General features: G+C 38.0%; 1 protein-coding gene across 3 annotated transcripts in view; it reads left to right on the forward strand.

Moving 5' to 3' along the window:
* Nucleotides 1–20,404, forward strand: part of npas2 (neuronal PAS domain protein 2) — a 44,396-nt gene extending 23,992 nt beyond the window's left edge. For all 3 annotated transcript variants that reach the window (XM_079248325.1, XM_079248326.1, XM_079248324.1), the window contains exons 2-22: nt 3,283–3,478; nt 6,963–7,019; nt 7,396–7,550; nt 7,658–7,749; nt 8,497–8,590; nt 9,427–9,543; nt 10,748–10,861; nt 10,954–11,072; nt 13,427–13,509; nt 13,635–13,741; nt 13,842–13,989; nt 14,103–14,187; nt 14,274–14,400; nt 16,131–16,228; nt 16,310–16,396; nt 16,817–16,996; nt 17,397–17,612; nt 17,965–18,149; nt 18,228–18,320; nt 18,400–18,610; nt 18,853–20,404. In XM_079248325.1, coding sequence (XP_079104451.1) covers nt 3,423–3,478; nt 6,963–7,019; nt 7,396–7,550; nt 7,658–7,749; nt 8,497–8,590; nt 9,427–9,543; nt 10,748–10,861; nt 10,954–11,072; nt 13,427–13,509; nt 13,635–13,741; nt 13,842–13,989; nt 14,103–14,187; nt 14,274–14,400; nt 16,131–16,228; nt 16,310–16,396; nt 16,817–16,996; nt 17,397–17,612; nt 17,965–18,149; nt 18,228–18,320; nt 18,400–18,610; nt 18,853–19,080 — 2,652 coding nt within the window. In that variant the 5' untranslated portion in view covers nt 3,283–3,422 and the 3' untranslated portion in view covers nt 19,081–20,404. The remainder of the gene's footprint in view (nt 1–3,282; nt 3,479–6,962; nt 7,020–7,395; nt 7,551–7,657; nt 7,750–8,496; nt 8,591–9,426; nt 9,544–10,747; nt 10,862–10,953; nt 11,073–13,426; nt 13,510–13,634; nt 13,742–13,841; nt 13,990–14,102; nt 14,188–14,273; nt 14,401–16,130; nt 16,229–16,309; nt 16,397–16,816; nt 16,997–17,396; nt 17,613–17,964; nt 18,150–18,227; nt 18,321–18,399; nt 18,611–18,852) is intronic.
* Nucleotides 20,405–21,089: the final 685 nt, after the last annotated feature.

The raw sequence follows: 21,089 nt of genomic DNA on the forward strand, positions 1-21,089 counted from the left end.
AACAGCTTATAATTTCAGTCATGAGTTGTTCATTCGAAAGGTTCATGCACTCTAGTGTCCCCCTCCTGTTTTTACTTATTTTTTCGCATGCTTTCGTGGACTTGGAGAAAGGAAATGGAAATCTGGGTTGTCCATGGAACTGGTTGACGATTTCAACTTCAGCAAAGACTGAATGCAGGGTGGCGGCATCATTTGAGTCATGGAATATGTGTGAGATGGCAGAGTGCTTAAGGACTCAAACTTAATGTGGAGAGCTTACTTATTTATGAAGATCAGCTGATCAAAACCCTAATGCAGTGATATTCAATTTTGTCCTACGAGGGCCACAGTCCAGTAGGTTTCCCATGTATTCCTGCTTTGAACAGCCACATGGTTTTGCAGACTCATTAATTTGAGTCAGCTGTGTTGGAGCAAGGATACATGGAGAACCTGTTGGATTGCGGCCCTCGTAGGACTGAATTGAAAGGGCCTGCCCTCATGCAAACTTGTCAAAATGTTAACATTTTCTTAGCTGGATCCAGTCGCAGGATGTCTTCATTGGGCTTTAAATGTTTAAATGATGTTGTTTTGGAAGTCCATGTCTCATTTTGGCATTGTATAGTGCAAACACACACAAAAAAGTGTGATCTTAAAATTTAGATTAAAGAGGCCCTCTAAAACTAAAATTATTACAAGTGTTTGTTTTTAGTTCCCTGTCAGCATATTGGATGGGGCTGAGCAGTGAAACAGTGCAGCCCTCTTTGGTGAAATGGTACGAATTTGAACATATGGGCATTAAAGGCAGTATTCTGCAAGGCATGATGGATTATTTTTTGAATTAGCAAACACATGCCGTTTTTGATTTGAATTATTTTATCTCAAATTTGGATCTGGAACATGAGATTATGCTGATCCCTAGTGACAATACATATATAGTAAAATTTTCTTCACTGTATGCTGCGTGTAGACAGAGACTGCTCCCAGAACATACTCAACAGTCTAATGGGAAAAATACGGCAGAAGTATGTTTTGAAAAATACTTTCCATGTCTGGTGTTGATGTCTGTAAACTGACAAGGGAATTTCTAAAAATCAACGGACATACACCAGAAAAAGGTGCCTCTTCCATCTTGTCATATGTTGTCACAGTAATAAGTACATACAATAACATTCATATAAGTCCTGCATTATTGACGCACCAGGGGTCTGTACCTCATTTAGGTAGAGGAGATGCTAAAAGATGGCCTGAAAGTAGACAAAGAACCTTAAAAAACCAACAAAGATAAGACTTCCACAATGAGATATCTTAATCACCTTATCATCTTTTCTTTTGTTTTTTAAAAGGAAGAAAGTAGTTTGATGAACGTCTTCTGAACAGATTATGAAGGATAAGATTTAGATCACATCACCCTCCTATTTCTGTTTAAGTGTTCCCTCTCTGACAGTGGGGCATTGTTGATTTAAATAATGATTAAAAGAGATATCAAGAAGTCTCACCTTAGAGTCAATTAGAGACAATTTCATGTTCACATAGATTAAAACAGGCATCAATTGTGATTCTGTGGCCATTTTAATCAAGGTTAAAGGAAAGCAAGTGTAGTTTTACTTCTGTAAAGTGACTCTGACCTGGAATAAAAACGTTTCCACATTGCAAATGTCAGAATGTCTTCTGAAATCAGCTAATTAAAATAATGTGGAATATAATGTGTTAACAAGAGAAACAATGTTTTGAAGAGTTGCAGCTGCAGCTGGCCAAGTCTGCACTCTGTGGATTGGTAGTTTGGTTAATAACAGAAGTGTATACTCTACGTTGTTTAAGCTCGCCGTACACAAAGCAGGTGAAGGAGGTGGCTGCGCTCTCTTTTATGCTGGGTTATTAAAAGAGGTGCCTGCTTCCGGCAGTTTTCTAGGTCAGGGGAGCTCCTCCTGTGTAGCACTTATTAAGCAATGAAGTGCTCTATCCAGGTGAAGATGCTTAATTTACTTTACATTGCATTATTAATGCTTCTCCAGCAAAACACATTAAGTTGAACTAGTTGGAAAAAATGCAGATGCTATTTATAGACAGTCATCTCTATATATTTTGGGACAAAGACATATTTTGTGCAATTTTGTTTTGGCAGGCCACTTCAGATTAAATAAAAAACACAATGTGATGGAGGTAAAAATATTCAGCTTTATATCAAAAGGATTTAACCAAATGTTCATTAATTCATTAAGAATTACCATCATTTTGTTTACTCTGTGCCTACATTTTTGAATGTTCAACAATACAGTAACCGAGCAACTCACTGGTGAGCGGCTTTATGATCAAATATGACTTGTTTTCTCAATATGACAGTTCTCATTAAGAAGGTCTAGGTTTTTATTCCAAGTGTTGAATTTGCATTTAGTCTGTGGGAACTCTCAATATGCTATTCACCTAAAAAGAAGAGAAAGGAAATGAGGGCTATCAGAGAGATAGCAGAGACGTCAGGGGTGGCCAAATCAATACCATAAAAGCGTTTGCTATAAAATATCAAAGTCCTTTGAGACAAGATGGAAACACACAAAAAACAGGATTAACTTGTAGTAGAATATTGGGAAATGAAGAGTATGAACATGGAAAAGAGGGCCTTCAATCCAAATTGCCACATCACTTGTCAAACAGGGTAAAGGAAGAGTTATGGCTCAGGCATGTGTCGTTGCCAATAAAACTGGGTCACTGCAGTTTATTGCTGACAGAAGCAGTGGATGGAGTCGGTAGCAAAAAGAGTCAAATGCTGCAAAACTGACACAGCAGAGCAATGCTGGATAATGATTCAACATACAGCTAAATATACCGCCAGAACTTCTCAGGTTAAAGAAAGGAAGTCAGTCACCTGATCTTAATGTCACTGAGCATGTTTTTTTTTTTTTTTTTTTAATAGAAGATAAAATAATTGACAAATAAGCAACTACTGGAGGTGGCTGGAGAAAGTATTTGATAATCTATGAGTTCCCGTTTTCAGGATGTCTTTGACAGGAAGAGATTTAGATTAAAGCATTAAGAGAATCCCTGCATTTATGTAATAATGACTAATTATCTTTTGGCCCATGAAAATGGAGGGATAGTGACATAATGACCCAATTTCCATATAGTTAGCTCAGTACTTGGATTAATATCATTAGAATAAGTCTTAAAGTCTCTGCACTTATCACAAATTGATTTCTTGATTTTATATCCACAATTGCCAGTTGTTTTCCTTCATGTAATTTCCAAAGAAAATGGTTAACAAGATGCTCCCTTACATGAAGTTTTAATCGATTTTATCTGTTTCCACAGGATTTTGTGTTTCTTCTGTGGAATCCAGGAGGTGGAAAGTCATTCCCTGGTAGATTTTTCTTGAAGAGAGTTTACACGAGGTCAGCGCGGATGGGACTTAAAAGACTTCAGAAAGGGCCTGGTTGGGAGAAGGAGTGAGCATGGACAACCTTTCTGACTTCGGTGGCCCGTGTCCGTCTAGCCGTAGGGAATGGGAGTGAGTATCAAATCATGTTATTCTCAGTTTGTGGTGTTAATTAGATTTATGCGTCAAATAGATTGTTCTGCACTTATACAACCGAGAATATCGTGGAATAGTTATGATGTATTTTGTTATCAAGTTTCCCTGATCTTTTTCAGTCACATTCAGTAATTATCTTTAAAATCCATCAAATATAATAATATGCATTTATTTAATAAAAGCTCAAAGGAGACATGCTCAAAGTAATTAAAGAACCACAATTTCTGGGTTATAAGCCGCTGCTTCTTTCACATGATTTGAATCCTGCGGCTTACACCAATGTATGGATTTTTACTGGCGAACGAGTCATTTTGCGCTTCATGCACACACTCTCTGGAAAACACACAAAGAAAAGGATATGATGCAGCCTTTAAGTTAAAGGCAATCTAATGGGTTGTTGAAGAAGGAAATATAGCTGCTGCACGTTCGGTGAATGCTTATTTTAGTTGCAGCTTATATCCAGGTGTGCAATATAGTCCGGAAATGATGGTATTTAAGTTCCTATGGGCGAAACAAAAAGAGCTTTTTGGCATTTAATTGAATAACCACAATAAGTCCTGTAATTACAGTGTTTACTCCACTGAGACAAATATTTCAGTGGGTATCATATTTTTATTTCCTTCACCAGTTGAGAACCAGTAGGACATTTTCTAGAGAATATTTACACAAACCAGTAAAGGTCAAGTTTATCTATGTAGTAAGTTTAAAAACAACACAAGCTGACCAAAGTGCTTAACAGCCAATAAAACTTTACAGCTGACAACAAGGTAATAAGAGATGATAAAATGTAAAAACAATAAAAGAACAGTCATTTATGAGAGCTCAATCAAACACAAAATGATCAATTTAAATGTCATAGTCTCCTGAGAACCTCAGAGGAACAGCATATTGTGTTGCAGATACATATTGATAGTGGTGCAGGCAGGTGCTGCTAATGCAGTTGATTTATTGAGCATCATCAATAAAGTGGAGTACCTCTTTGGGGGTTTGCTGGAGTGTTCAGATGTTTATTACCATGATGCCATAGAAGACGAACATCAGAAATGACATTAGAGAAAAAACTGGACTGTCCTTCAGTCTGGGAAGTGTTATAAGACCATTTCTATACAATTTGGAATCAGTCATTCTGTCGTGAAGATGACAATTCATGAATGGTTCTCAGGAGTAGTGGACGTTTTGGCAGTTTCACCCCAAAGTCAGTGGATAATTACTCGGGCTGTGACGATATGCTTTTGTCCCTATTTGATTTGATTGCAATGTTTTGGGTGCTGATTTGATTTAAGTTGCGTTTCTCACAATTGTTTGATATTGCTGATTTTTGTAGATTAAAATTTTTTTTAAAAATGTACAAAACATTTTTTTTTGCTAGTCAGTTTTCTTCATTACAATTAGGAAAAAACAACACACTAGCCAGACATCATTTTACTGCTGTAATGCCCAAGAAGACAAGTGAAACAATCAATAAAGACAATAAAAAAAAAAAATTATAATAGATTATTTTTATTTATTGGGAAAAAATAGATTTTTTTCCACAAAAAATCTATTTTAAAATTGTGAAGGAAAAAAAATCCCAATATTTGATTTTTTCAATTCCAACCCCTAGTAAGTATTACATCTCAGACTCTGCAGGCCTCAGCTAGCATGTTTGAATTCATGATAGTTAATGAAAGAGCGGGCATGTATGGCTTGTTTGAAGCAGATGTCAGGAGAAACCTTTGTTGTTTTGAAAATAATGTGGCAGCCTGGCCTAAGTTTGAAAAAACTATAATTCTTGAAATAATATGCTTTGGACAAATTAAACCAAAGTGAAGATCTTTAACATGAAAGCATCATGCCGGATTTAGTAAGAATTAGCCACTTATACTTTAACTGTGAATCAGAGTGGTGAGAGGCAGATGATTGTCACTTGTTTTGCAGCTACAGGACCTGGACACCTTGCAGTCATTGAGTTGACAGTGAACCCTTCTGTTGGCCAAAGTGTTTTAGAGCCAGATGTCTAGGGCCATCTCTCTGACAGCTAAAGCTTGGCTGCGTTTGAGTTATTCAACGGGTCAAGGATCTGAAAACACTGCAACAAATCAGCAGCTGAATGGCTGAAAAAGAAAAAAATGTGTTGCAATGGTCCAGTCAAAGTCCAGCGCAGCTTGATTGAAATACTGCAGCCTGGAGAGAATTGTGCCTAGGCGAATGGTCAAAAACCTCAATGAACTGAAGTGCATAAAGAATAGTGGGCCAGAATTACTCTGCAACGATGTTAGAGATGGAAAATGTAATAAAGAAAACAATTACTTCAGATTATTGCTAAAAAGTTACTTCAAGAATATTTTAATGAAAAAGTGTAATACATTATGCTTTTTTTCTGTGCTCCATCTTGGCTAATGATAAGGCCAACATGTGGTACATGGTTATTTCAACTGATTTCTTTATCATATTAAGGTAAGCTTTCATTGTCACATGATTGCTTATATGTAAAACTTACAGTGTGGAGTTTTATTATCAGAACATAACTCAGCCTAAAGATTTTAGTTGTTTTAATTTTAAATTATTCTTATTATTTTCTAATGTTATATTATCTGTTGTTGTTGTTGAATGTTGCCATATAAATATAGTTGCCTTGCCTTGCCTAAAAACAGAAATGATAATTTGTTGCTTTCTATTCCCAGGTTAAAGTCTTGTTTGGGAGAGGCTGTTTAGATATACCACCATGCTTTATGACTGTGATTGTCTTTGCCGTTACTCGTAAAGTGTTTTTAGTAAATGAAAATCTACTGATAGAGTTGGATAGTAAAAAGCTACCAGCAGGAATCTGTAAACAAAAGATGCAGCTGCCAGCTGAGTCATGACAAGTGTCATAAATATAGATGTGAAAATTACCAGCATTAAAAGTGGAACCCTACTAGCCTGTGACAGTAAAAATCCAAAATACTAATATAGAGTAGGTCATCCATATGCCACAGTGACCTGTTAAAAGTTGGAGACGTGCAGGAGCTTCAACTGGGTTACAAGGTTCCACAAACAGATGAATGTTAATGAGAATGGAGAGTGTCCTGTTTCTCAGTCAGAATGAGCTTTTTAATCCCAATATCAAGCTTCCCAATTTGTAAGTTCATGCTAACATGCCTCTGCTAAAGAACATATTCAAACACATCTCCTTTGAAAATGGTGAAATATTCAATGGCTAAATTGGATTTATCTTCCTCTGTTTCTGTGGTTTTCTGTATGCCACCTCACTGTCAAGCTGTCATGTTTTTTTCAGAACAAAGCAGTCGATTTTTATGATGTTATCAACAACTTTGCTTTAATACCACGACAAGTGGAAATGATAAATGAAAAGGACAGATGGAAAAGGAGAAATTTAGTCTTTCAAAAGTGAAATATATAATGCCATTATTATCAAATCACTGTCAGCCAAGTAAAATCAAGGAGGCGTCATTCTAACTGCGTGCCCTTCTGTTTTCAGTACCAACAGCTGTGTGGAAGATTTGATGGATGAAGATGAGAAAGACAGGGCAAAAAGGTACTTAAACATGAGTGCCATGTTTTTTGTCCCCCAGTTTGGTCTGTTCATATAAATAGTGCAAACACAACGTGCAAACTGTTAGTCAATGTTTTTAACCTGACTTTATTGCTAATTTTATGCACTTAGCGCAAAACCTTTGTGTTACAACTGAGGTTTTCACAGTTAATTGGCAGCTTTATAACCTCAGATGGAATATGTAAAAAAAAAAAGAAAAAAAAAGAAAAATTTCCCCAGTTACTGTACTGCTGATTGTTTATTCCCATGTTTATTCTTCCATCTGCAATGTGGACATAAGAAATCTAGAGCTGCTGCTCTTCCTGTATGTTAAGTCGCACCAAAAGTGATGCCATTTTTCATGTGCTGGCCACCGTAGGGCATCCCGCAACAAATCGGAAAAGAAAAGAAGAGACCAATTCAATGTGCTCATCAAAGAGCTATGCACAATGCTGCAGGGTCAAGGCCATCCACGCAAGATGGATAAGTCCACCATTCTGCAGAGGACTATTGACTTCTTGCAGAAACAGAAAGGTAGTAAACTTGTACAGCATGCGTTCTTAGTTTGAACATTTATGTTTGATTTAAAACAATTGTCATGCTTAAAGCCTGCCTTTCTGTCACCCCTCCATCTTTTTCAGACATCACTGCACAGAATGAAATCTGTGATGTGAGGCAGGACTGGAAGCCCTCATTCCTCAGCAACGAGGAGTTCACACAGTTAATGCTGGAGGTAAAGCTCAGCTGGACATGTTTGTTGAGCAGCAGATTTTGTTCAGATATTAAATAAATAAATCATAAACTACTTAAATGTTTAAGTAACGGTGCCATAAAACTTCTATATTTTCATCAAAATGATAGTTTTTACTGCTATTAAAGTGCATAATTTTTTAAAAAAGTTTTTCATTCTTAAAACACTGTTGGAAAAGACAGTACAGGCTGATTAGATGGAAAAAAACAGAAAAAAACCTAAGCTGGATTTATACTCGTGTGGTGTTTGCTTCCGGACCAGCTGAAGCTGGTGAAATGTGTTCTTGTACATGAACACATGTACTTCAGCACATGTATTGTACTCCAGTACAGTGTTCTGCTGTAGTTTTTCTTTTGTGGTTACCGCACAAATTCAGTGAGAAGCTTTAGAAATCCGGAAACACATAATCACAAACCAACCAAACACATGGGAGTATTTTCATATAACTTCACTGCAAGCAATACATCAGGACTGGAAGAGGTGCACGTCAAGCCTCCACGGACCTACACGGACTGTTTAAATCCAGCTTTAGAAGAATGTCTAGGGTATCCTACAACTTCAGTATTTTTTGGAGCAATTTTGATAAAAATGTAAATCTAATGGGCTTTTGCTTTTGCTCGTGCTGCAGTCGCTTGTAAGATTTTTTTTGTTGTTCCTTTGCTTTATGAGAAAACAGACCAACCTACTTCACAGACCATCTTATAACCTCATTGTTTGAACTTCTTTCAGGCCCTGGATGGTTTCCTGGTTGCATTAACTACAGATGGCAACATCATATATGTGTCTGACAGTGTGTCTTCACTTATTGGCCATTTACCGGCAAGTATGACAGTTAGATAAATTGTCCTAGTAAATATGTCCGTCCACGTCAGGTTGCCACTGTATGATTCGTTCCTGACACAACAGTTATGTGACACTACTAATTACTGACCATTCAATTTTACCGCATCTGGTTTAGAATATATTCTTTAGATTCCAGTAGACATAAATACTGGATTGATATGTGAGGTGTTGAGTCCAAACCTGGTTATGACTAAAAATTAAGCTGCATTAGTGTCAGTATATGGTGGTTAAGAGCAAAACATATCGACTGTCACTTTTTCAGGTCTCTTCATCAAATGATTATTTTTAATACATTTTTTTTTTAAATAAAAGGGGGCTGACTGAGAATATATTGTACCCAGCTGCGCAAAAAAATGTCCATTACAGACACGTCACATTAGGTGTCTGTACTATAATCATATTTTCATTTTGATCTGCTTCAATTTCAGAGTTGGCCTTTGTATAGTTAATATTCACATATCGTATTTCACATATTGCATCATTCCAAAGTAATATTAATATTTATTCTAAGTTTTTTTTTTGTAGTAGTTGTTGTTATTGTTTCTTGTGAGCCTGAAACCTTTTTAAATCACTCTTCACCACAAACGTAATCATATCAAATTTTATTTATAAATGACTTTTCATATAACCCGTAACACAAAGGGCTTTCCATGTCAAAAGCAATTCTTGAACACAAGCCATCACACACTCAAGTTTATCACAGAACAGTTTAATAAACACAAACACGCAGTCATAAAAAATGGAAACGCTGACCACTGTGTAATGGATGAGTTACAAAGACTGACCATCATTCATCTCTCTTTTTGCATCAGTCAGATATGGTGGACCAAAATATCTTGAATTTCCTCCCGGAACGGGAACACGGAGAGGTGTATAAGCTGCTATCATCCCACATGCTGATGACTGACCCCGTTGCCACTGACTTCCTTGACAGTGAGTATCCCTGCTGAGCACACTCCCTGCACGCACCATGTCTGGGTCAATATGTTGAAGTATATTAAAAGCGGCAAGGTTAAAACCTGTATGCCCCCCCCCCCCTTTTTTTTTTTTGGAGAAAATTTTGAGAAAAATGCCACATATATAAAGCTCTATATCTGTGACTTGTAGCTCAAACATTCTTTATTATTATTATTATTATTATTATTATTATTATTATTACTTCCTGTTTATTTTTAATTAAAATCAAGACCACTTGACTTTTGACATCTACATTTGTCTCACACCGTCTCCAAAGAATGTCCTGATTATAAACTTTTTATGTAGAGAGCAAATTACGTCTTTGAAATCTGCAGTTATTGGATTGCTGATTAGTGTGTAACTATGATTAGACTTTTAGCTAATAATAGGAGCTAGCTTAGTATCATAGTTAAGACTTCGAATCACTGTTATGTTAACACAGTAATCCAGAGCAATGTAGTATGGGAGGCTACAGACTTTGACCTTAATCCTGTGTTTCTGTTGGGCTTTTCTGGGTAAGGGAGAGAGAGTGAGTCACCAGTGTCTTGGGCAAGTGCATGAGGCCTAAATAACAAACAATCACAAAGTCATATCTGAAGTGATCGTCATCTCTTTTGAATATCCATTTATGCTAATTGGAATTTTTGCTTTTTAATAATAGAGCCCTGCTTGGCCAACTAAAACGGAGGGAATTTTACACATATCTTTTATCTCCACCACCTGAAACCAGAGGCATCTTAAAAACCATCTAAGCCGATTCTTCAGAAACCTCAAGCTTTTCTATTGAATGGATCTCTCTGACTGCTAGTGAAATGTTCACATCACAGCAGATTTTTCAGGAAATTCAGATGCTTAAGTCACTGTGCTGCATCAAGCTGTAGAAGAGCCTTTTCAAACTGTTAATATTACAAATCAACTGTAGTTTAAAATGGGCTTGTTGGGAATCAGAGTGCATCATTAATCACCCGGTAAAATATGTATTGGCTGTGTTGAAAAATGGAACTATGCCGCAGCCTTTTTCTGAATATTTTAGTGCTTTACCAGCTAATATTACCTATGTTAGTTAAGTTTTCATGAGCCCAAGTAAAAAATATATTTGAAAGATATGTTAATGTAATATAAATTAACGTGTTATGATAAGATGTAACCATGAAAATGCTCCCCCCCCCCCTCTTCTCAGGTGAGGCACATATTGAATTTTGCTGTCATCTAGCCAGAGGTAACATGGACCCAAAGGAGCCTCCTGTCTATGAATATGTCAAGTTTGTTGGAGATTTTAAATTTCATAACAATGGTAAATATATATGTACATATATACTCCAAAAAGTTATTTTTGCTGTTTTAAAACAGCATTTTAAAAAAGTGACCATGATCCTTGTTGTGCAGTGCCTACATCTTCTTGTAACGGGCTTGAATTGACGTTACCAAGAAGTCTGCAGTCATCGTTGGAGGAGCAGGTCTGCCTCATTGCCACTGTACGATTAGTCACTCCACAGTTTCTAAAGGTAAGAGCAGTTTAATTGCTAAACTTTTGCCTCTGGTTCTTGGGTTTTTCTTTCCACACTTCTACTGCTTCCAGGAGAGTAAAACACTTGATGCCAAGAGCAGTCACAGTTTGCATGGCAACAATGACACTGACTGGACCAATGGTACCAGAGGAATGTTGTCAGAGTGATGACATATTTAGGTCTTCATTGTGTCTGTTTCTTGTGGCACATTGATTCGGTGTGGAGTTCTGTCTGCTTTCCAGCTGATTACATCTTTAGGACTCATTTTATCCCACCGACACTTTCAGAGTTAAACCTGCACTCACAGAGCCTGAGATTAACACTAATCAGAATTATATCACTCACCTCCGTCCTTCCTTAACATAACAGGAAAGAGTCAGTTTCATACATTATTTCATTCCCACTGATGGCTAAATCCAGATTAACTCCTGAGTTTACAGCAGTGCATAGATGAATTATTTATATCCTTCCATCAAACTTCTGCTAGTTCAGGAAAACCAAACCTTTTGGAAAGGTTTTAGATCTTTTTCACTATTTATTCTTCATGACTTGCCAGATGGAATAACTGGAGAAAAGGCTTCTTGACTAAATAACAGAATATTTTTCTCTTCAGGCTCTCAAACACAAAATAAATCCCTCGCAAATCTCATCTTTAATTCTTCTCTTATTTAACTGTCAGCTTATACCTCAGACTCATTTCAGCTGCTTTTGTTCACGTTATAGCTCTGTTTTGAAGGTTACATTTTCTTGGAAATATTCAGAACTTTCCAGCTCTCTGACTGTGACACTTAATTTGATCATAAGGTTTAAATAGGAACAAAACTGTAATCCTGTTATCAAATGTTTTATGCTAAAGCAGCACACTGCTTTTAATAAAATGCTTCATCATATGAGTAGTATCTCAACCCTGCCATTGGAACATCTTGAGAATATTACACTGCCTTACCAAAAAATAAAAGTCACCACCTGGATTCAACTAAGCAAATAGGTCTGAGCCTCCTATTGGGTGATTACGGAATGGGCAATTATCTTTCAGCTGGCAACAAGTTGAGGTAATGACTAGCTTCTTATCTCTTGAGCGACTGTGTCAAAAGACACATCCTGTAGTTGTGGAAAAGATGTTAAGAAGGGTCGAATCAATGACATGCATCAAGCAGAGAAATAATCTAAGTAGACTGCTGAAACTACTAAAATTTTATTTGGAAATGACCAACACATTATTAAGACCTGAGAGGATAGTGGGGAGTCTTTCAGGAAGAAATATGATCAGAAAAAAATCCTGAATTATGATCAACAATCACTGAATTGTTCAGTGAGAGCAAAATGAAGGAACACAAAGCAGAATTCAGGGTTATGTTTTATTAGTGAAAGTAAGAGTTTCCACATGCAGAATGTGAAGGGATTAGGACTGAACACCTGTGTAGCCATAAGAAAACTACTAATAGATAAAGGTAACTGGAGAAAAAGGCTTCAATTGGCTATGGAGCACAAAAATTGGACACCAGAGCAATGCGCTCATTGTGCCTTGTGCCCTCCCTACACGTCTGTGGGAGCAGTGCTGTCATCTGGTCTAGGTCTGGTCTAGGTCTAGGTTCAGTAACATTATGGGCCTAAAGGATGAAGTCAGCTGACCACCTGAATATACTGAATAACCAGGTTATTCCATCAATGGACTTTTTTTCTTTCCTGATGTACGAGATGACAGTACCAGGATTCATTGGGCTCAAATTGTGAAAGAGTGGTTCAGGGAAGTATGAGACATAATTTTCACACATGAATTGGGCACCACAGTCCAGACCTGAACCACGGTGAGAATCTTTGGGATATGCTGGAGAAGACTTTGTGCAGTGGTCGGACTCTCCCAATCATCAATTTAAGATCTGGTTGAAAAACGCCACTCTGTATAGATACAAATCTTGTGACACTGAAGAAGCTGATGGAATGCATGTGTGTCGGGAAAACAGCTAAAAGTGACTCCAAGTAAAATTAGGGTGTAACATTGTATATTTGTTCCAACTATAAAATAAAGTTGGTGAAAATAAAGGGCAACACAGTGGCGTGGTGGTTAGCACTGTGACATCACAGCAAGAAGGCTTGATCCTCAGCTGGGGAGAGGCTCAAACGGTGACCTTTCTGTGTGGAGTTTTCATGTTCTCCATGTCTCCGTGTATGTGTGGGTTCTCTCCAGGTACTCTCCAGATAGGTTAATTGGTTACTGTGCCCTGTACCTCGCCTTTCGCCCAATGATCGCTGGGATAGGCTCCAGCTTCCCCGCGACCCTTACTCGAACTAAGCGGTTTGGAAAATGAATGAACATGTCTAATATAATTTCCTGCTGTGTTTTGTTTTAGGATTTGTGTAACGTGGAAGATCCCTGTGATGAATTCACCTCCCGACACAGCCTTGAATGGAAGTTCCTCTTTTTAGATCACAGGTAAAAAGCTTTCATAATCAGTGTTGGTTTTTAGACTACTGTTAATCTGTTGAACTGCTACTTAATATATTTGTTTACTCTATCTATATCTATCTATATATTTTATATATATCTATGTATTTCAGAGCTTCACCCATCATAGGATATTTACCCTTTGAAGTTCTTGGAACCTCTGGGTATGACTATTATCATGTGGATGACTTGGAACTTATAGCCCAGTGTCACAAACAATGTAAGAAACCTAACTTTGCCTTCATTGTTTAACATATGGAAATTGTGCCTGTGTTTTCTGAACATAGTACAGATTTGAACTTTCTTTATTCTCTCCTCAGTAATGCAGTTTGGAAAAGGTAAATCCTGTTATTATCGCTTCCTGACCAAAGGACAGCAATGGATTTGGCTACAGACTCATTACTACATTACTTACCACCAGTGGAACTCCAAGCCTGAGTTCATTGTCTGCACTCACACTGTGGTCAGGTAAGTCTGATTTCTCTTCCTTGACACAGGATTATTAGGGATGAGTATTAAAACAATAACTCTATTTTTTGATAGAAATAAACATCACATATCTCTTTGTGTGTATTGTTCAGTTACGCTGAAGTACGAGCTGAACGGAGGAGAGCTTTCGGGCTTGAAGAGCTGTCTCCACCAGAAATAGCACCGTCGTCTGTGAAGGTAAGAGTCAGGAGCCCTGCAGCTTATTGTAGGACATGCAACGGTTCAAATTACATCCTTGATCCTGAATTTTCACTGTGTCCCAGGCTCAGGAGTTGTATTTGGACATCTGCTCCACTCTGGACGCTCCACGGGACAGAAACAGCAGTGCACGTTCTGTGTCCTCCCACAGCTCCCGGAAGTCCTCCCACACGGCGCTCTCGGACTCTGCTTGTGAGTCATCCTCTGCTCCCTAAAGTGCTAAGTCACTCAGCAGCAGATCATTATGTAAAGAAGTCATGTTCATGTATGAGTGGAGGACTGGTTATTGAAATTTAGTTTAAAAAAAGGAAACAAGGGGCATCCGTATAGTTCTTTGTCGTAGTCTCCCTTCACTGATAATGTCCTTTCACTGGGTCTGGATCCGAATTCAGAGTAAATTCCCATATTTGCTGTAAAGTTTTTATGTAATCTGAGAAGACTTGGTGAGCAGTAAGACTTGGTCAGCAGTAAAACCTCTGCAAATAAGCAGACCAGGCGTCGATACAACACCTACCTATATATGTGGGTGACTCCACATCTATGATGAAAGTTTTCCAAGGTCAACTTTAGCATGCCCTGTTAGTTTAAGGCCCCAGTCTCTCTAACTAGCTGCTATTCCACCCACCATTCAGTGCACTTAAACAAATGTCTGCATATTTATGAAGAGAACACAGCAGCACTGGAAGATTTATTACAGCCACAGTTTATAAAAAGTCAACATGTGCTATAATCTTCCTTTTGCTCTCACACTTTCATTATTTTTTTAAATACATATCCATAAAACTGCCTCCATCATAATAAGTATTTATCTCCTTCATTTTGTGTGGGCAGCAATGAAAAACTTTCAGTAAATTGAAATTTGCGTGTGCAGGTCAGAGGCAGAATGAGGTGGCAATCAATGGCGTGTGAATCAGCAGTGTTGTTACATAACTAAAGAGGAAATGAATTCCATAAGTTATTATGGCTTCGTCTCAGTAAGTTACTGCTTCGGAAAAAGTTGGAGAGGAGAAAATCTATTTTCTGATAAAGTTACTTAGACTTAGATACTTACTTGTTTTGAAATATCACTCTGTAAACTCTGTAAACAATTGGATGCTTCCAATTGGAAATACGCTGCGTGGCTAAAAAGAGACAGCAAGTTTGTTACAATATTTCCATCCAGAGTTTAATTAATTTTTCCTTAATGTTCTTGTATTAACGATGGGAGTCTTCTCAGCACATCCCAAAGATTCTCAGTGGAGTTCATGTCTGGACTGTGTGGTAACAAACCCATGTGTATAAATGGTGTCTCATGCTCCGTGAACCTCTTTCACTGTTTGAGCCTAATGAATCCCGGCAGCTTCCGTGGAATATTCCCAAGCGACAAGAGGGGAAAAAAAGTATCGATGGAAAAACCTGGTTATTTAGCATAAAAAATATTCCGCTAACCTCCTCTGTTTTTTGGGGCACAAAATGTTGCTGACCAACTGCCCAGAGTATGCCCATAAATTGCTTAGTTAAACAGAGGGTAAACACTGTGTAGTTGCATTATGGGTGTTGTGGCTCCTTTAAAAATTATTGAAGTGATGACTCAGCATCAACTAGGTCTGAAAAGTACAAAGCTGAAAGTTTTTGGCCTTCTCATCTGTTCAATCTGCATTCAGGAAAAAAAACGAATCAAAGAAAATGGCATCAAAAGTAGGATCTCCCTTGTGTTTCCTTATGTAAAGTTTCTAAACCCCATGATGCATATTAAAGGAAAAATAATAGGTTTACACTGTACATGCAAAATCTGACCTCTGCTGCTCACTAAAGAATACATTTAGAATACCTTAACCTTTGCTGTAGAGATCAGCTCTCAGTTAACAGAGAAAAACAATGATGATCTAACCGAATCATACTCAAGTCAGTGTGTGTTTAGAAGTGACCTGTCTCCTTTGCAGCAGTGAACTCCTACACAGAGGCTTGCACACCATCATGGCAGTCTGCTTCCATTGGGCAGGAGAAGGCACCTGCCAGACTTGGAGCTAGTGGTTCAAAGGTCAGTTTATACCGCATGTCTTTATAGAAGTAAAATAGTGAGCATTGCTAAATTGTAAAACATATTCCCTTTTCCATGTAGAATTTGGCTCAGAAACAAAATTCCTTTGACCATGTTCCCCAAATGAGTCTCCCCCTTTCTCCTACCTGCAGCAAGCACTCCACAATGGTTAGTGTTTAGATTTACTCTCCTGCTGTTTTTTTTCCTTTCTTCTGTTTGTGCATAATGTCTGTTATGACTATAGCTGCCATATATGTGGGTTGTTTTGTTGTTGTTTTTTTTTGGTACAAAGCATTTTGGCCTGGTTAAATTATAATAAACACACAATTGTAAAGGTGTATTAATAGAAAATTCTTTGTTTCTTTTGCACAGTAGATTTTGAACATCTTGCGTATTTCTTAGAAAAACTATTCATCCATATATATTCTTTTAAATAGCATATTCTATTCTGCAGATTACTTTTGGAGATTGATATGCTTTTAGCATCAGGAATATACCATTATAGTCACTTTTGTGAATTCTTTTGAATAACAGAGATGAAGTACTAAAGGCATTTTTTCTTTGTGCGCTTCCAAACTCTCTTTACAGCAACAACCCTCACAGCAGCCACTGTCCTCCATGTATCAGCCACAGCAGCCACAGCTCAGTGTGATGAACCAGCTGAAGGAACAGCTGGAGGAGAGGACGCGCATTCTGCAGGCCGACATTAAGACGCAGCAACAGGAGCTGCACGACATTAAGGAGAAGCTTCACCTTGCTAATCTGCAGGTAGCAAAAGAAAAACAGAAAACTTCTCAGTTGAATTCTTTTTAAGTGGAAATAAATTTTTACTTTTTATCCCAAAGACAACAGACATACATTTTGCTCTATGCTTTTCAAAAAAAAAAAAAAAAACCCAAAAAAACAAAAACACAAATATTAGCTGAAAAGAAAAATGTTAAAATATCAATTCCTTGCCAGTAATGGTGTAATATCCCCACCTAGAGGTTAATTTTAGTCACTGCATGACCCAGATAACATGCATAGAAGAGACTATAGGGCACTATGGGGGTTATTCACTGAAGTGTAGTTGAACAAAAAATGAGATACCTTACTGTATAGAATTATATATAGCATGTGTTTTCTCCTTTTGTTTTACAAATCCATATTTTCTGTTTCTCCATGTTAGATGTTGTTACAACAGCCGATCCACAATGACTTTAATCAAGCCCAGCAGCAGCAGCAGCAGCAGCATCCTCAGCAGCAGGGCCCAGGAAGGCCAGCCCAGCAGAGCCAATCAGGTGTCATTAAGCAGCTTACAGGACACCCTAAACAAGCTGCCTGCGGGGGGCATAGTTCATCCCCCCACCCTGCTCTGAGAGAGAACAGCTCACCATCAACGCAGGTATAAAGCTGAAGTTTTCATTTGGTTGCAATCTGCTAAACTGCAACGTTTCACATGCTGCTTCTTACTTATTTACTTAAAACTATACCCCTTAAATACTACTTAGATGAATTGTTCTCAGTTATAAGTAGCTGTACTTGGGATGAATTCAGCCTCCTAGACACTTTTTTTTTTTTTTATAAAAGAAGCTTCAATCTCAAATTTTCTGGATGATTTGTGTTTCTTTTGATTAAATGATTAATAATATAAAGCTTTGATTACTTCCACTGCAAAGCAAGTTGATTGTTGGATTCTGTTCCCTTTTCACTTCTTGTTTTTTGGGTATAAAATATGTCTGTTTACTGTGTTTTAGGTCCAGCAGAGGATTGCGCGAAGCGGGCAGGCACAGTCAGTGAGTTTGCCTGTCCAGACAAACACCAGTCTGACAATGCCCTTCTACAGCAATCCTATGATGTTCTCTCAGACTAACACGAGGCCTCAGCAGGATGCAAACCAAAGACACACGGACAACCAGTTCAGCCAGGATGGACAGTTACGGTGAGAGTCCTGAAAAGCACTCGTACTACCTTCATACACACATAAAGTCCTTCTACTTATGGATTCTCCTTCCTTCAGAATGCTTCTCAACCAACCCACGCAGACATTGGTTCCCACTAGCAGTGTCACCTCGCAGCCTTCCCAATGCAACATGGGCATCTCCCAAACCCTGTAAGCAGCTAGAGTCCATGCACAGTTTTGTCTCAGTATATTTCATCCTCTGTCTGACTTCATCATTTTCTCCTCACAGATACAGCTTGGAGCAGCCGATCATTGCTCCGTCCTTCTCCATGCAGCAGGTCAACTGTAACGCAGTCCTTGTCCCTTCTCCGGTCTTCACGTCCCCTATAATGATCCCACACAACACCTTCATCACACACCAGTCTCAGTCAGCCTATCACAGTCAGCCTCAGGCCTCTCAGCACTCCCTGCAGCTCCAGCAGCCCCAGCAGTTCTTTCAGGTACAACATCCAGAAGATGGTTTGTCATTTGGCTTTTTATCTACTCATATATGATCTTTTTTTCTTTTTTTTCTTTTTTAATTTTTTTATTATTTAACTGAATCTAAATATCTAGTAACCATGGCAACACTCCTGTGTAGACACTGTACATGATACATCTCAGTCCAGAATTAGATTTCACAGATAAAACCTCGAGGATCTCTGTTAGTTTGAGTACATGATGTTATCTTTTGTTTCTGCAGATGAGTCAAGGACTTGTACACGGTGGGTCTGCTCCGGCTTTCTTACACACCACCAATGTCCCACAGCAAAACACAGTGGGATACATTCAGCAGCAGCAGCAGTCACAAGCACAGCAGCAGCTGCCGCTAGCACAGCAGCAACAGTCGCAACAACAGCAAAGACAATACCAACATTCCCAAAACCAAACTGGCAGCGTTTCAGACTTCAGGAATATGCTGACTCGGTAGCACTGGAGATTTTGTCAGAGCACTGAGATTCGTCTCTTTGATGCAGCCCGGCAGGTGGCAGCATGCTGCAGCTTCCGGAAGTCAAACTTTCCCGGTAACTCAGCAGTGAAAATGCCTGAAAGTGAGAAACTGCTTTCAATGAACTGACTTTTGATATGAAGCCACCTGCTGTCACGAAGCAGGCCTGCGCGTCATCAGAGCGAAACCACAAGCTGAGTCCGCCCCGGTCCGACGATCGACAACAGGATCTGAGGAGTCTGAGGTGCTGGGCCTTCATTACGAGGTCACATCGCTCTCAGTGAGACAGCTGGAATAAGTGGATTATCAAAGCTCTTAAGATGATGCTTTTACATGTTGATGCGTGGAAGTATTTGTCTTAAGGAGTTCTCTTCATGTGTCTGTTTGCACTTTGTTACCAACCTCTACCCAAAAGTAGAATATTTATTTTTCTCTCATTAATTTTCTATTCTGTCCATCACTTATTATTGAGATTACTATCAAATCTAAAGCTAGACATCCTGCCCCAGCAGTAGAACATCATACTTCACCCTTGCATGACTTATTTCTCCAATGAAACAAGATAATCTCATGAAGAGATTTGTGTGTGTGTGTGTGTGTGTGTGTGTGTGTGTGTGTGTGTGTGTGTGTGTGTGTGTGACAGCTTCACAACAGTGTCAGATGTTCCTCCCATTATTTTACTAAAACACTGATTTAGGTATCTTTGTGGCAGGTCACTTCAGAGGGGCTTTACAGTGCAGTGCAATGGTGAGATAACCATATCATAAACATCTGGAGAGCATTTAAATGCAACACATTACATTTAGAAGCTTTGAGGGAGAGTTTCTCTTAAGTGTTAGGAAGGTCTATCTAGATTTTTAAAGCCTCAATCTGGGTCTGTAGAAGTGGTGCTGTAGCTATCCCACTTCTTCTCATACAGAAAGACAACAGAGCTCTGCCAGCTGGAATATTTATGTCTGTGATGAGCTGTGGAACATGCGTCTTCGTGTGATAAACAGCCACCAGAAGAGGGAAAGGAAACTGTGCCTTTTACCATGATGCATTCATGGTGCGGTTTGATGGTTTTGTCTGATTATGGCTTTAAAAATCCAGCTCAGGTGCATTTCGAATATAAAAGGTATATTTTCATAAAAGCATAATTACTTATTTTCAGCATCAGTTTTAATTAGAAGACATCTAGATTTGTATCAGATATATTACAAATATATATATATAAATATATATAAATGAATATATAATGGGTGATTTACTTACTAAACTGTCTGTGTCTGTAGTAATTATATCTAATTATGTCACAAGTTTATTCATGTACTTCAACCCTGATAAAGTTGTTATATATATATATATATATATATATATATATATATATATATATATATATATATATATATATATATATATATATATATATATATATATATATGTAGTAAAGATTAAAGAAAGTAGTTTTAAACACCAAAGTTAGAGATTGTAGTGTTCTTTTACTTGCTCAGAGGACAACATTCATCCTACCGTAATGACCCATCATAGATTTAAAATATTTATATATATTTTCACTGTGCCACCACTGATCCACATGTGGCTATTTTTTGTTTTTTAATAATAAACAACAATCCAGGAAACGGCTGCAAATCTAGGTCTGTTATTGGTATTCTGGAAGCTATAAGACTCTATCTGGACGGTAGCATTCATTTCTAGAGTGGTCAGACAAAACATGCGCTCCAACCACAACCAAGTGATCTTATTTCCAAAATATTTCCCACTTTTATTTTTCACCCTGAAAATACAGTCCACCTCCTTAAGTATTAACAAACTGCAGCAATTAACTGAACACTAACTTTGATTGAAAGTCAAGTCCAATCAGTGTTTGAAAATGTTACAGACTTGTAATGCTGTTGATCTGACCTTCTTATATGACAATCTTTTGATGGTTTACCCTCTTTATACACCATCTTCTTTTTGTTTGTTGAAGCAGCTCATGCTGTATTTTC

Source organism: Telmatherina bonti (genome assembly GCF_933228915.1).
Source record: "Telmatherina bonti genome assembly, chromosome: 10".
Lineage (NCBI taxonomy): Eukaryota > Metazoa > Chordata > Actinopteri > Atheriniformes > Telmatherinidae > Telmatherina > Telmatherina bonti.